The 16,726-nt window shown below is 42.9% G+C and overlaps 2 protein-coding genes across 4 annotated transcripts in view; both read left to right on the top strand.

Annotated features, from left to right (window-relative positions):
• pag1 (phosphoprotein membrane anchor with glycosphingolipid microdomains 1) overlaps positions 1–13,854 on the top strand; it is a 64,839-nt gene extending 50,985 nt beyond the window's left edge. The window contains exons 6-7 of the mRNA XM_017693775.2: positions 9,898–9,957; positions 11,613–13,854. Of these exons, the coding sequence (XP_017549264.1) occupies positions 9,898–9,957; positions 11,613–11,924 (372 nt within the window). The 3' untranslated portion in view covers positions 11,925–13,854. The remainder of the gene's footprint in view (positions 1–9,897; positions 9,958–11,612) is intronic.
• Positions 13,855–15,138: 1,284 nt separating this feature from the next.
• znf704 (zinc finger protein 704) overlaps positions 15,139–16,726 on the top strand; it is a 30,327-nt gene continuing 28,739 nt past the window's right edge. For all 3 annotated transcript variants that reach the window (XM_017693787.2, XM_017693796.2, XM_017693805.2), the window contains exon 1: positions 15,139–15,966. In XM_017693787.2, the coding sequence (XP_017549276.1) occupies positions 15,709–15,966 (258 nt within the window). In that variant the 5' untranslated portion in view covers positions 15,139–15,708. The remainder of the gene's footprint in view (positions 15,967–16,726) is intronic.

Raw genomic sequence — 16,726 nt, forward strand, 5'->3', positions numbered from 1 at the left:
TAGATCAAACAAGGCTATGGTAACTACTGTTTCTACATTGATTAACCTAACAGCATTTTGTGTGGATAGTAGCCCAAAATACAAAAAAAAAAACTTTCCGAACATAACCATTTTCCAAATGTAGCTTCAGCTAGTGTCCTTATTTATTTACTTATTTATTCCACATTTTTTTCAACATTTCTGCACAATTTAGTGGTTGAGAGGTTCATTGAAGCTTACTGACTCAGATTCTTTACAGTGGTGGTAAATGGAACGAAGGGTTGCAATGTCTACAATTAAATTATGGACAATTTATTTACAATTTATTTATTTATCCAAAGCCGCAAGTGAACTTGCATGTCTTTTAGGTTTTATATCTAACATTGATGATGGCAAAATAGTGGTTAAATCTGAAATATGAAAAAATAAAAGTTTTCTTTGGGAACTGTTTTACTCCAGCATATACCTTTACACTAGGAACCCATTTTAAAATGCATTTTAGACAAAACATCATTACAAAGCTATCATAAAACAATGTCTCAGGTATCAGGCAGCATTTCTGCAACCATTTCTTGTAGTAACTGTGTAGAATGTAACTGTAAGACTCTTTAAAAATTTACCACATCTACCACTTTGAACAATTCTGATCATTCTATGGTAAGTTTCCACCCTGAATGACTCTACATCTTAGCCAAAATGGTGAAATTCCCCAGAGGTAGCTGAAAAACCAGACAAGCTCTACTTTGTGCACTTTACAGGAAACTGTTAAATGTTGAAGTGAAATTTCTGCTCTTTTTTTTGAGTCTTCTGTCTGTAGCGTAAGCATTGTCAAGCCAACTACTTGATAACAGTATTTGTGGCCAAGTATTTTTTGTTAATTTTTTGTAAATATTTTTATTAGTTTTACATTATTATACACTTAAAGATTAATAAATAAACAAAATAAAATAAAATGTATTTTATAATTTATCCATCCATCCATCCATCCATTATCTTCCGCTTCTCCGGGGTTCAGGTCGCGGGGGCAGCATCCTAAGCAATGAAGCCCAGACCTCCCTTTCCCCAGCCACTTCCACCAGCTCTCCAAGGGGGATTCCGAGGTGCTCCCAGGCCAGCTGGGCGATATAGTCACGCCAGCGTGTCCTGGGTCTTCCCCGGGGTCTCCTCCCAGGTGGACTTGCCTGTGACACCTCCCGAGGGGAGGCATCCAGGAGGCATCCTAACCAGATGCCCGAACCACCTCAGCTGGCTCCTCTCGACGTGAAGAAGCAGCGGCTCTACTCCGAGTCCTTCCCGGATGACTGAACTTCTTACCCTATCTCTAAGGGAGAGTCCAGACACCCTGCGAAGGAAACTTATTTTGGCCGCTTGTATTCACGATCTCGTTCTTTCGGTCATTACCCAAAGCTCATGACCATAGGTGAGGGTGGGAACGTAAATTGACCGGTAAATCGAGAGCCTTGCCTTATGGCTCAGCTCTTTCTTTACCACAACAGACCGGTAAAGAGCCCGCATCACTGCTGACCCAGCACCAATCCGCCTGTCAATCTCCCGCTCCCTTGTACCATCACTCGTGAACAAGACCCCGAGATACTTGAACTCCTCCACTTGAGGCAAGAGCCTATCCCCGACCCAGAGAGGGCTCTCCACCCTTTTCTGCCTGAGAACCATGGTCTCGGATTTAGAGGATTTTACTGATTCTCATCCCAGCCGCTTCACACTCGGCTGCAAACCGATCCAGCGAAAGCTGAAGTTCGCGGTCTGATGTCCCCAATAGGACCACATCATCTGCAAACAGCAGCAATGTGACCCTGAGGTCACCAAACCGGACACCCTCCATCCCTTGACTGCGCCTAGAAATTCTATCCATAAAAATTATGAATAGAATCGGTGACAAAGGGCAGCCCTGACGGAGTCCAACTCTCACTGGGAACGAGTCTGACTTACTGCCGGCTATGTGAACCAAACTCCAGCTTTGTTTGTACAGGGCCTGAATGGCTCGTAGCAAAGAGCCATGTACCCCGTACTCCGAAGCACCTCCCACAGAATACCCCGGGGAACACAGTCGAATGCCTTCTCCAGATCCACAAAGCACATGTGGACTGGTTGGGCAAACTCCCATGAACCCTCCAGAATCCTGGAGAGGGTGAAGAGTTGGTCCAGTGTTCCACAACCAGGGCGGAACCCGCACTGCTCCTTGGGATCCGAGGTTCGACTATAAGCCGGACTCTCTTCTCCAGTACCCCTGCATAGACCTTACCAGGGAGGCTGAGGAGTGTGATTCCCCTGTAGTTGGAACACACCCTCCGGTCCCCTTTTTTAAAAAGAGGCACCACCACCCCAGTCTGCCAAACCAGTGGCACCGCCCCCGATGTCCACGCAATGTTGTCAGCCAAAACAGCCACACAACATCCAGAGCCTTGAGGAACTCAGGGCGGATCTCATCTACCCCTGGAGCCTTGCCACCAAGGAGCTTCTTAACTACCTTAGCGACTTCGGCCTCAGTAATGGACAAGCCTATTCCCATGTCCCCAGACTCACTGGCAGACTGCTTTCCCCTTCTGAGTCGCCTGACGGTTTGCCAGAATCTTTTCGGAGCCGACTTAAAGTCACTTTCCAAGGCCTCACCAAACTCCTCCCATACACGTTTTTTTGCCTTGGCGTCAACTGAAGCCGCAGATTGCTTGGCCTGTCGATACCTGCCAGCTGCCTCTGGTGTCCCACAGGCCAACCATGCCCGGTAGGACTCCTTCTTCAGCTTGACGGCATCTCTCACCTGGGGTGTCCACCACCGGGTTCGAGGATTACCGCCCCGACAGGCAACAACTACCTTACAACCACAGCTACAGTCAGCCGCTTCAACAATGGAGGAACGGAACATATGACATTCTGAGTCAATGTCCCCCACCTCCCACGATATTCTGAGTCAATGTCCCCCACATCCCACGAGGTTCTTCTGCTAGACGTTCCCAGCAAACCCTCACTATACGTTTGGGCTTGCCTGGTCTGACCGGCATCTTCCCCCACCACCTGATCCAACTCACCACCAGGTGGTGATCAGTTGACAGCTCAGCTCCTCTCTTTACCCGAGTGTCCAAAACACATGGCCGCAAGTCTGATGACACGACTACAAAGTCAATCATTGAACTGCGGCCTAGGGTGTCCTGGTGCCATGTGCACTTATGGACATCCTTGTGTTCAAACATGGTGTTCGTGATGGACAAACTGTGGTTTGCACAGAAGTCCAAAAACTGAACACCACTCGGGTTCAGATCAGAGAGGCCATTCCTCCCAATCACACCACTCCAGGTCTCACTGTCATTGCCCACGTGAGCGTTGAAGTCCCCCAGTAGGACAATAGAGTCTCCAGGAGGAGCACTTTCAAGCACCCTTCCCAAGGACTCTAAGAAGGCTGGGTACTCTGAACTGCTGTTCGGTGCATAAGCACAGACAGCAGTCAGGACCTGTTCCCCAACCTGAAGGCGTAGGGAAGCTACCCTCTCGTCCACCGGAGAAAACCCTAACATACAGGCACCGAGTCGAGGGGCTATGAGAAAGCCCACAACCGGCCTGCCGCCTCTCACCATGGGCAACTCCAGAAAAGAATAAAGTCCAGCCCCTCTTAAGGAGATTGGACCCAGAGCACAAGCTGTGTGTTGAGGTGAGCCCGACTATATCTAGCCAGTATCTCTCAACCTCGCGCACCAGCTCAGGCTCCTGCCCCGCCAGTGAGGTAACGTTCCAAGTTCCAAAAGCCAGTTTCAGCAACCGAGGCTCAGAATGCCAAGGCCCACGCCTTCGGACGCTGCCCGATCCACAAAGCACCGAACCCCTACTACTGCCCCTCCCATTGGTGGTGGGTCGATGGGAGGGGGGACTCATGTAACTCCTTCGGGCTGGGCCCGGCCGGTCACCATGAGTAAATGCCCGGCCACCAGATGCTCGCTGGCGAGCCCCTCCCCCAGGCCTGGCTCCAGGGTGGGGCCCCGGTAACCCTGTTCCGGGCAGGGTACACAAGTCCTGTTTTTGTGTTTTCATAGGGGTTATTATGGATCACACTTTGTCTGACCTGTCACCTAGGACCAGTTTGCCATGGGAGACCCTACCAGGAGCTTTTGCTCCAGACAACATAGCTCCTAGGATCATTCAAGCACGCAAACCCCTCCACCACGATAAGGTGGTGATCCATGGAGAGGATTTTTTAATTTTATAATTTAAAAAAGTGCAATTTGCAAACCGCAAAAGTTGTAAATATAATTATAGTCTATTTTATCAACAGAGCTTTAGAGCTGGCCCTACCCACCCTCAGTGTTTAAGCTTCATGTCAGCAAAAGTGAATATGATGGTTTCTTTAGCCCAAAAACAGGTCTGAATGTTAAATTATTAAAATAAATAAATGAATTGACAAATTAAACTGCAGTTGCAGTATTTTTCAGAAAAAAATTGTAATGAAATGTGTTTCCAAATCATTTAGTCTTAAAAAGACTGTGTGCTTCATGTAGGGTATTGCAGTTTGTCAGAATGACCACATGTTTCTGTCTACATATGAAAATCATAAAACACTATGCATAAAACACTAGAGTGCTTTTAAGTTGATGACGTGTTTACCACAAAAATCCATCTTCATCAGAATATCCTCAAAAATCGACAATTGTTGCAGCCCTGGGATGAAACACGCTGAAGTCCTCCATCAGGGTCTCCTAAGCCGACTCCCTTTTGCTCTTTTACAGCAGAGAGAGCTAAAGTTAGATGCAGGAGAGAACAATAGCTAGTGACTCCTGCTTAATTATGATCTTTTAAGGTGCTCTGGGTGGCTGCGCTGGTATGCTTGCAGCATACAAATGAATCCATCTGCGGAGGAGCGTGGACAGCTCCTACTGCGCATCGCTCACAGCGTGAGCGCCACATACACCCTCCACACATCGTCTTCTCCACTGGCACCAGTGAAGCTCTGCTCTTCTCTTTGTCCTGCCCCCTCCCCTTCTCGCTCCGCTTTCTTTGTTTCTGCACCTCCAACCAATTAGCTAGTACGTAATGAAGGTTAGGAGTGTATGACAGCCAGGTTTGCCCATTTGTTGTTCGGTGGCGCCAAAAGCTTTACTGGGGCACCTGCAGCCCCATATGTGGAATGTAGCATAACATCAGCACTTTTGCTGGTGCTTCCCATTCGTGGTTTCCCTCCCCCAACACCCATATGGCCTGGGCTTGATTTAGGGTTGACCTCCACTGCTTCACATGCACCTCAGCTCTACATGTGTGTGTATACAGAGCAGTGGTGATTTGTCTTATCAGTCAGACAGTGCATGTGTGTGTGTTGGGGATGTATTAATCTCACATAGCCAGATGCTGTCCAGCTCATTTGGAGCATGTCTGGGATTCCTTGCATTTGTTAAAAGTCGATCATGCTTGCTTAGAGTGTTTTGTTGTGTTACATGTTAAATATGTGCACACTCTCAGAAACAGATTTATTGAATATTTTATATGCCAAAATAAACCTGTTCTCCTATTGTAATTAATTAAGCTGAGATTATGCAGACCAATCACAATTGGTTTATTTAGATGTAGGCATCCTACTTATTGTATCGGAAATGTGGGGATAATAATCTTGGCATAAATGCCTCAATTGAGGCAGTGAGGATAAGAATAAAACAAGCAAAAATACATCTTAGGATGTTACATATAAGACAGTTTTTACGGAAGGGGAAAATCAATGAAAGATCATTGAAAAGTGAACAATATGTTTTTCTAACAACCTAACAAGACCTGTTAGACCACCAAAGCAGTCACTCTCAGATAAACAGCACTTATCAATCAAGCTCCACTCCTGCTTCAGATCTGAATCTCCAGGTGTTTCTGTCAGTCCTTCTACTGTAAGAAGACAGCTATGAACATGATGCTTAAACATAATATATTATGAATATATAATATATATAATAACTTGAACTTAATGGCCATTTTATTATTAAATAAATGAAGGGTGGTCTCTGACTCTTGCTCAGTGCTATGGATGGATGGATGGATGGACGGACGGACAGACAGATAAAACTATTATGGCAGCACAGTGCTAGCAGTGAAATGCAGTTTCTATCAGAAGGTGTAAAATTTTATAGTGTAAGTAAATAAGTGTAGACAGTGCATTTACAGTATAGAAGAATGAGTGGTATATCAGGCTGCATTCCTTCCATTCAGTTAGTACAGGGTCTTTGTTTGGAACAGTGTTAAGGTGCTCTCTATCTAATATCCCCTGGTGGTCACTGAATTTAAAAATGTATTTTTTTTATTTATTTAACCTTTATTTTTAACCAAGCAAAAGACAACTTGCGGGATGAGGGGAAGCAGGAATGTGAACAAAAAAAAACTAATAAGACAAGCCAACAATAACAATAAAATCATAGCAACACAGAGCAAAAACAAATTAAATAAGGAAACTTGACAAAAACAAAGGAAAAAAGGAAATTAAGTGATTAATTAGGAACAAAACAGGTATAATAATTAAATAATCAGTCACCCTCAAGAGGTGAGTCTGTGGCTGACTGGTAGTCTAAGCTTGCCAGCGGTGTGTGTGTGTGTGAGATTGTTAACACATGCACTACAGCAATCTGCGGCTGTGTGTGTGTACGTGTGAGAGAGGAGAAAGGAGGTTCCAGCTGCCCACTGTCTGCCTGACAGCCCTCCTTACTGATGAATGAGTGGGAGTGTGTCCATGTTTGTGTGAGGGGCCCCAGCAGGTAGTGGTGACACACACACACACACACACACACACACACACACACAGAGTAATAGGTTTACATTGTGTTAATGAATATTTTGTTATATGGCTGCATGTGAGAATTACTGGGATAAGGCTGTGTGTTTCCCAGTAGGAGACAAATTTAATGAGTTGCAGCTCAACAGGTAACCAGCCCGAAAAGTGGAGTCCCAGTAGTCTTTGTATAAAAGACAAATATCAAATGCAACTTAGTTAAGCCCTCATGAATGCGTGCTAGGCGACAGGTAATCCCACTAGTCAAATGTGCTTTCATATACCTCTACATTTGTTGAACTCAGACAATACAAGGACTGAAAAGGTTCTATTTAACATAACCCCTTAAACTGTAGGCTTATTATCCAGTAGCTACTGAAAGATTATAGGGAATGTAAGGTTATAGATCGGAAGCAGACAGTTTCTGCTATAAAAGTGTGATCAGAGATTGCTCAGTGCTTCTTCCATTAATGAGAGTTTATATAATTTTTTTTAATGAAAATTAAATTAATCATAAATTGCGAGTCATCTTAACCATTAATTAAAGAATTTTATACCACCTTTTGTGTCTATCTGGGTAACTAACATCTCTGACCTTTTTGTTAGTATTATTGGCTGATTTGCTCACAGAAAATCAGAAATTGAATTGACCTCACAGAATGCTGACTACTCCAGGGTTACCAGTCAGTAACTATAAGACAACTAAGATGTAACTATTATTTGTAATGTATATGTACAATGTAATTGTAAATTTTACAATGTAGGCTTCGTTTAATTCATGTCACCAAAGTCCATCTATTTTAAATGTCTCTGCTATCATATCACTCCCGCTTTGTAGACTACTGCGCAGCTCCCATATCACTGTTTTACATGGACTGTTATAACTGACACACTCACTTGCTCTATATGGCAATGGCGGAAAATAAAGATACCGGTGTGCGTAAAAGGCCAAAAATGTCTAAAGTGTGGGACCATTTTACGCTGCGCAAGGCGGACACTGTAGTGCAGTGTATACACTGTAAATCGGACCTGGCCCACCAGAATAGTACTTCGTCAGTGCTGCAGCACCTGAACCCAAAGCGTCCTCACGTGAACTGCACTTCTCCAGGTGGACTCAGGGCCTCTATAGCGTGTGTTTACGACCTGCTGACTGATATGAACACCAGCGCTTGGTAGAACGTACAGTATTTGTAATTATTTGTAGCCTGTGTTATGAGTCGATAGTGACCAGGCATAATAAAAAGCAAGACAGAAAATGCCACCACTCACTCATGTAATTTATCTCTCTTGATCTCTCTCTCTCTCTCTCTCTCTCTCTCTCTCTCTCTCTCTCTCTCTCTCTCTCTCTCATGCAGCAGATGGACAAATTCACTTATGACTACATTCACTACACCCTTTTTCCTTTTTTATTAAGATAAAACTGAGGACAAATAGGCCAACCTATGTTTGTGAAGCTGTATTTGCTAGTTTTTTCATGTACATCATGAAAGTTTCACAGAAAGGTTGAATAAATGGGCTTAGTTCTGGAGCCAATAAGCTAAAGGTTTTAAGCTTTAATCTAGTAAAAGTGTTGAGTGTGAATAAAAACCTTTAGTGAGGAATAACAGCCAATTGCTTACTCATTTTAAGAGGCCTTTCATGTTGCATAACACACTATCGATATAGTTGTTTAAAAACACAAAAGTGTGATTTATCTGATTCAAAAAAAATTCACAGAATACTCGATTCCAAAAATATAGCCCTAGTATAATGTATATAGATAAAAGATTATATGCCCATGCTGTTTAAAGGGTTAAATCATAAATTGTGTGTGAGCTGAACAGAATGTCAGGGTGTGTGTGTTGCGGTGTAGAGGAGAGTCTGGAGTCCCGCTATCAGCTTGCTGCTGCTGTGATGGACTAAGAGTGGCTGTTGAAGATAAACTGTTCATGTCAGCATGTCAGCGCTCTAGTGTGTTGCTAAAGGGAAAAGCCTTCTCTGTTAGAGCAGACCTCACTCTGCGCTTGTCTTCATTAACTGACGCAATTAAATACCGCATTCCAGGCCACAGCCCCTCAGCAAGTGCCCTCCATCAGAAATCTGTCATTCTTAATGCCCTGTGTGTCTTTGCTCTCTAATACACCCCTTTGACACAGCCAAGCATATTGGCTTTTGTGACATGACTATGAACATGCACTTCTTATACTATCAACTGAGTAAGTGCTTTGATTAATACAGTAGGCTGGACAGAGTGAATTAGTGGATAAGCTGCGCTGTTAAAGGCATTTGTTGGTGAAATTCTCTTTGTGGAGCTACACCAAAAGGCTCAAGGGCTATTAAATTAATTGATTTGCTAATTAAACCAATATCAAAGCACATCTCTGAGCCTGTGCTGTATGACTAATTTGTATCAGTGCAAACACAGTTCTAAGTTCACAGAGGCGATGCGGAGTAAATCTCAGAAATGACCCTTCACTGCTTCTTCTTACAAATAGAATTTCATATTTTCACATTAAGCTTATGTAGTTAAGGTTAATCTCAGGCACATTCAGAGTGAAGTACATTTTAACTGTATGCTTCCTGATGGAGTAATCCATGGCTCTAAGACTGATGTTCTTCCCAGAGGGGCAAGGTGTTCGTTATTGATTGACTATAGTTAGTGAGCTGCTTAGACTCCTTAATAGAAATACAGTACAACACAGATAGTAAGTAACTAATGCATTGTGACATTTCAGTCTGATCACAGTGGATGTATAATGTTGCAATTATCACTGGCAAAAACAAAAGCATGATTTTATATTCATTATTTTTCACTCTTAGCTCTTTATAATTCTGAAAAAAGTGTAGATTTGAAACTTTCAGTCAATGTAGTATTTGCATTTTCATAGTTAAAGAGGAGACTATGCTCTTGTGATTTGAGTTTGATGCATTTCATGTTTTGTGTATTTTAGTTTTTTTTCCCACATTAAAACAAAGAGAAATGCTGGTAGTGCAGACTGAAACCTTTCAATACACAATGATGTAAAATGTAAAGATAATTTTATTTAATGAAATGTAACTAAATTAAAAATATAAGTACATTTAAATAATTGTGTAATCTAAATTGAATGTATAGAAAGATGATGGTAACTCTAGACTTCTAAGGGTTATAGAAAGACAAATTCTCATTGTTAAGACAATGTTTTATTGTCTTACAGCTGCACTCTCCATTGTCAAGTACTCCTGAACCACTGAACGGTGTAACTCCTGCTGGGGAGGTAAGTCTTCCTGTAAAAATATTACTGATACCTAAGAATAACTCTTTCACTGCAGCTTTTTTGGTTAAAAAAAAGGTAATTAATCCATGAAACTGCAAGCATATTATTCGGTATTAGATTAGATTATTCAGTAACTACCATGACACTAACCTGCAATGTACATAGTAGTAAGTATTTAATGTGAGAGTTATTAATAGGCTGTTGTCTGGGGGTTAATAAGCCTCCCTAACATCACTAAGGCTGGATATTTTTAAGTACATGAAGATCTGATGAATGTAACGATACAAACAACTCCAAATAGCACAATACAATGACAAAACACATAGATGTACAGTTTACACTTCTGGTCAAGGTTCACCTAAAAATATATTTGAAAAATAAGTAGTAATGATAAACAAGATCTATGATGGACTGGCAACCTGTCTAGGGTGTATCCTGCCTTTCGCCCAATGACAGGTAGGATAGACTCCAGCACCCCCCCGTGATAAATGTTTGGAGTTTAATGCTTTTACAAGAATGATGAATAAATGATACTGGGTTAACTGCAAATACTATATATAGTTTAAAATATATAGTATTTGGTGTGTATATATAGTATATTTAGTGAATATATAGTAGTGAATGAGCTTTCTGCACTTTTAATAACTGAGGCAGCAGCAGCCTGTGAGGCAGTAGTAAATATTTAGGCACATATGCATGTCTGAAAGAGTCTGCAGCTGCAAAGCTATCAGCAAACAACAAAATTGGCAGACGTGGGCAGTCGTGGGCTGGAGGTTAGAGAACCAGCCTTGTGACCAGAAGGTTGCCGATTCGATCCCCTCGGCTGACAGTCCATGACTGAAGTGCCCTTGAGCAAGGCACTTAACCCCCAGTGTGTGTGTTCACTAGTGTGCATGTATGTGGGTGTTTCACTGCACGGATGGGTTAAATGCAGAGGTCTGATTTCACAGTGTGCAAAACACAGTGACAATGGTTGTTAATTCTAATTCTAATTTTTCTAATTGTCATGCCACAGACCACATAAAGCACAGTAACATCATCTGTTTAGTCACAGCCTTACAACTCAAACACAGACTGTCTCTGTGATGTAGTTTTTAACAGCAGTTCAACATGAAGCAGGTCTACAGACACGCAACCAATGTGTTAACGACTAAGCACTAATCACAGCATGGAAGGACATATAACCTTGAGCTAAACCATGTCTGAAAGAAAAACTGACTCAAATACACAACTAATGAGGATGATGCATGCCTTAACAACAGATAACCATAGTTATACTCACTTCATCGCACAGATGGTAAAGTAATGAATGACCTTCATTCTGTGCTGTTTCTCCAGAACGTATGACAGGCAGAATTCTTCTCCAGAGTCTTTTGTACAAATATTAATAAATAAAGAGCTAAATCCTAACTGTTAGAGCACATGTGCCATTTCAATGCTGTATCCATTTCACTTGTGCATTAACACTCTGTGTAGCACTATGTCAATATCACCACAAGCTATTGCTCTATCAATATTTTAAACACAGCCCACAGCCTTAAACATCACTTTCTTTACTACAGCCTTCTGATAATTAGATGCATTAGAGGGAGAACTGCAGTGTGCGTAACTCTTAAGGGTATTATCTTCCTTATTCACTGTTTTCTTGCCTGCAGTTACTGGCCGTATACTCCACAGTAGTAAAGCCAGCGGTGGAGGAGAAGGAAAACGACTACAGCTGCATTGCAGAAATCAAGGGACTGATGCCAGAGTCAACATCCAGCGACCTGTACGCAACAGTGAGGGATGTGTACCCATCACCCCCTGGAGAACAACCCCAAGAGGAGCCCACAGAGAATGTAGACCCCGGGTACGAGACCATCAAGATCCCAAAAACTGCAGAAGAGAGCCAGCAGGGGGACGGACAGGTGGAGCCTGACTACGAGAGCGTTGGAGAGCTGGGCCTAAACGAGACATCTCGGCTCTGACTGAGTCACATAGGCCTACAAACTCAAACAGCACTGCATCAGCAGCTCATCTGATTGATATTTAAGAGTGGCATTGTGGTTCATACCAGTTCAATTTGGCACTTATGTACTCCGCATGAATGCACACCGCTGACGTGGTGCCACATTTGTGTTCATTGTGATGCAGAAAAAAACTGATGCATTGAATTTACTTGATTCCCTTCTGTTACGTTTCCACATGAATGCAGTATAGTTCGTCATAACAGTTTAGTCTTTCAGTTAACATGTTTTAGGGGTAATTGTGTTGACGTAAAATATTCTATACTTGTGGAAATGATGCATAGCTTTGAATCAGGTAAATTCAGTGCATCACTTTTTTTCTTTGTCTAATCAGATGCAATTTAGCCTAAAATTTCATTTAATTTAGTAAAACATCCTCCAGATGTGTTGTGGCACTAAAATGTGCTTGTAAATGACAGATCCTCTATTCTAATTTGTGTGGTTATCATTTGTTGGAGATGCAGATACTTATGTGAAATGAAGTTTTTTCGTGCCACATTAACCTTGAAGAATAATAGGATATGATGTTCATGTGAATGTTTGGGTACCACAAATGGACGTGTAATCACTGTGCTGTAGTAATGATGTTTTATTCATGCAGTGTGTACTAGTAAGTGCGCTCTCTGCTGGAGGTGGGCTTTGCTGGGAACTGTGTTGTCCCACTGAGTGAGGTGCAGGGCCATGGTGTCCTCAGCTCACCCAGGCAAAAAATACCTCTGCTTCACTCATTCACAGCTTCAGAATCAAAGAGATCAAGCGGCATGTATATTGCACAGCACATATCAGAAAAAAAGCTAAACTGAACTTTTTATGGTTATGCCAGTTGCAGTCACAATCAGTGTTTCCATGGAGTTCATGGTGAAAGGGGTTAATGTAATGTGCAGATGAAATCACCTCTTACGGTACGTACAGTCCAACTATACTTCTTTATCAGGCTGATAATCATGGTAAAACCATATCTATTGCTGATGTGCTGTAAACTTCTGTAAAGCCTTCATAAATTATTTGTGATGTTGAGTATTTTTAATTTCCGCTAAAAATACCTGTTTAACGGTGTCAAAATGAATTAGCAGAAGGATGTTTATTAATGCAGCTGTATTGATGAAAGCGTATCAAATACATTATTTTGAGACATTTTTGTTTCCTATAGTAGGTACACAGTCAAAAAGTAGTAAAGCACAACAGAAAATACATGGTACTGCCACATAGCGCTTGCCTGGCAACTATTCCTTTCAGTGCACAATTCAATATGAAGCTCTTTTTTTCTCTTAATAAGCAGCTTAATCCAAAAAGGATGCCACACAGACACTGCATGTGAGTTACATGCCAAGAGAAACCTGTAAATACTTGCAACTTTATTGGTCAGTTTAACATACAGTACGATTTTACATATTTTAATAAACTACCCTCCCTTAATGAAGGTTTTAGCGTGTTTTATAGTTTGTTGTCTGGTGGCTTATAAAGCACAGAAACTTGTGAAGGTCTTTTGGATGCGCTGTGGATGTCGAAAGGGAATTCTGCCAATTTTGTCTTCATATAAAAAAAGACAATGACTACAGCCGCCACTTGGCTGTTACTCTTTGAGAGGTCACTCTGTTTGAAGTGTGGTTTACAGATATGGCAGATTAGCTCGAGTCCCTTTGGTGAAAATGCAATGCTGTCTGCGTGTTTGTTTTGCGATAATGGTACATTTTCTTGGTACAAGCTCTGTATTGTGAGGGTACTTCAGTTATTTAATATTGCAGCACTCCAATGGTATACTTTGCTTTTATTTCAGAGTGAATCCAGTGTATTTTATTTGTAAATAAGTATGATTGTATTTGTTTATTTCATAATATTTTTAAAGTATCACTTGCCAATTAAATACTGCAGTCATACTGGACCAGTAAAAGAGTTTGTGTGGTTTTGTACATCCACTCCCATCTCATAAATGAGAAAAACCATCATTCCACCAATGGATATAAAACAAACCCTCTGTCTGTCCTTGCCAAAGGACAACGTATTTGAAGAGAGTTTTGAAATCAAATTGCCCATCTTCTCTTTAGTAGCACAACACTAAGGATGTAACACTAAAACGTATATTATATTGTGCTCAGTTGAACTGCATCACATTGCATTGTTCACCAGAATATTAGCCTGTTGCTACATGTACTGTACCTTTAAAATTCTTTTAAAATACACAAGTGGACCATAAGACTTATTGTATATATTATTGTATTTATTATTATTACTATTATTATATAATTATTATTGTTGTTGTTGCTTGGGGCTAACATATTAGCTTGTGAGCATCAAATTGACACAGTACAAGACATAACTTGTGTTTCAAATATAACTTTTACTAGTTGAATGCTCTAATAATATAAGTAATACAAGTATAAATAATATAAAGCACATTTTCAGCCACTGCTTATTTCTGCTGTATTGAAAAACGTGCTGAATCCAGACACAGCTGTATTGAATCGAACAGCATTTTTTCTGAATCGTTACGCCGTCAATGGCTAACACTGATATACCACTATGCTGTAGGCAAACAGTCCTGCTACAAAAACAGTGGGGCACAATGGACGTCTAACGTTACCGCTAATTTCCAACACCTTCGCTCACGTCCTTCATTCCCCGCACAGCCACAGGTCACGGACTATCGTCTCGCCATCGCCAAGTGTTTTAGTCTAGTCGAGGATAAACACGTTCGGTAATCGTTTCGCCCGCCCTCCTCGGTTTTTCTCTTCTTCTGGCCTTGCGTCATTGTTTTGAATGGAGCTCGCCTTCAGCCTAACATTGCGGTGTGTTGGGAGGGAAACTGACACAGAGAGGAGGCGTTATTTTATCCCCACCTGTATTCCGGAGAACTCCGCCTCCTTCGCTAGGGACTGGCTGGTCATTTATGGCCGCTGCTTGTGAATACCAGAGCCATGTCTCTATACGGCTCTGGTGAATACGAAACATTAGCCAATCGTAGCGCACGACGCGGATACTACCAGCCAATCCCAGGACGGGAACCGAGGTTCGCCGGAATGCGGGTGGGCAGAACGTAAAGCCCGCGAAGGCGTGTGCGCTCTTGGCCAATGGGAGCGCGTATCTATGTGCCGCGCGAGCGCACATGTTTACAGGCAGCATTCCGCCGGCAAGAGGCTCCGGCTCGCGCCGCGGCCGTTACGGATCGGAGCGGTTATTTTCTCGCCCCGTCGAGTGAATTCGGCTTTTAGTGGCGTTTTTTTGCTTTACACGACGTCAGACGCAGACAACGCCCATCGCTGAGACATTAAATGTTAAACCCCTGAGGTAAATCGACGTTTTCCCCGACCATTTTGTGCTTTTTCATCGTTTAATCGACCGTGTCCTGCTCGGTCCGAAGCCGCTGTGCCGTTCCGTGTTTTCCTCCGCTCTCGCTAGCTTGAAGGGGATCGGCGAGAAAAACAAACAGGGTTGAAAAAGAAGAAGGATAGCGGTTGCTGGTCGTGGCGGTAATCGAACCAAACGTGTCGTTCTGTGTTATTTAACTGCAGGATGCCGTTTCCCGTCGTAGTCGCCTCCACTGAAGTACCGAAACGGGGAACCGAAAAGAGAGCGGCGGCTTACTAACGTCAACATGTTCCCTTCGACTCGTGTTCGATTCGCGTTCAGCCCACTGCCGTTGCGGCTTTTATCGTCCTGACTTCGACCTTTCCCTGTCTGTTTTATTTTTTTTTTCCGTTTTATTTTTAACAACGCATCCATGCATCCAACATCGCGTCCGTGAGTCATGCACGCCAGGCGCCTCGTTAAGCGCTCCGTCGTAGGCAGTCGTGTGTACGCGCCGGCTCCAGCCGGCCACGCGGCGCCGCTAGCTGGAGTGGTGCAGGCCGTCAAGCAGGAGAGCAGGGACGCCTCGAGCGGCCACCGGTGCAGCGTGTACACCGTGCTGATGCAGGACGGCACCGTGAGGGAATTCTCAGAAGAGGAGATCGCGCTTGGCTCGGCTCAGATGGCCGCCAAGGGACCGCTGAAGTCCAGCCTGAAGGTATGTGGTGGGCAGCTCATGCTTGCTTTTGTTTTTCTTTACAGCACCCCCCCCCCGACTCCGGGTCCTGTGTGCATTGGTCACCATCACCTCTGCTCTGAGCCTGAGCAACAATGAGAACAGTGTTTACGTTGCACGAAGAAATGCATGCCCTTAATGCGTTATGAATGCATAGTAGTCGCAAACGTGGGAAAATACATGGTGCAGTGCCCAGCGTGATCACGGGCTCCGTGCTGTTTGTGTGTTGTGTTGGGTGATGACCGACATGCTTTGCAGCATTCTGGCCAGTCTAGCAGAAGCATCTGTGTTTGTTCATAACAACCTCCATTCTGTCCGTCCTGCGCCCGCCCAAGCCGGCTGGTGATGCTTTTCTGCGGTGATGTGAGCTAACGTATCATTGCTGTAGAGATTTAAGCCGTTGTGTTTGCTTTGGTTTTCTTAAACCCACATTTTTATTATGAAATAGCAAGTTATGTGTAAAATAAATGGAGTGCGTTACAGCTTTTGCCTTTATGACAGAGGATAGGATGGAGGTTCATCTGGAAATGATGGCCGAACAAAGACTTTTTAATGACCTAATTGGCTTCATTGCAAAATTGCAGCCTGTTGTCCTACAAACCATAAGAAAATGCTCAAAATAAGAGTCCAAATATCTCATTAGCTACACTATTTCCACTTGAAAACAGCAGCACAAGCTGTTGTCTATTTGACCAGATGAGAAATATCTTCACCAGTGTAATTTGGTGGATTTGAATGGATA

The sequence above is a fragment of the Pygocentrus nattereri genome, chromosome 27, assembly GCF_015220715.1.
Source record: "Pygocentrus nattereri isolate fPygNat1 chromosome 27, fPygNat1.pri, whole genome shotgun sequence".
NCBI lineage: Eukaryota > Metazoa > Chordata > Actinopteri > Characiformes > Serrasalmidae > Pygocentrus > Pygocentrus nattereri.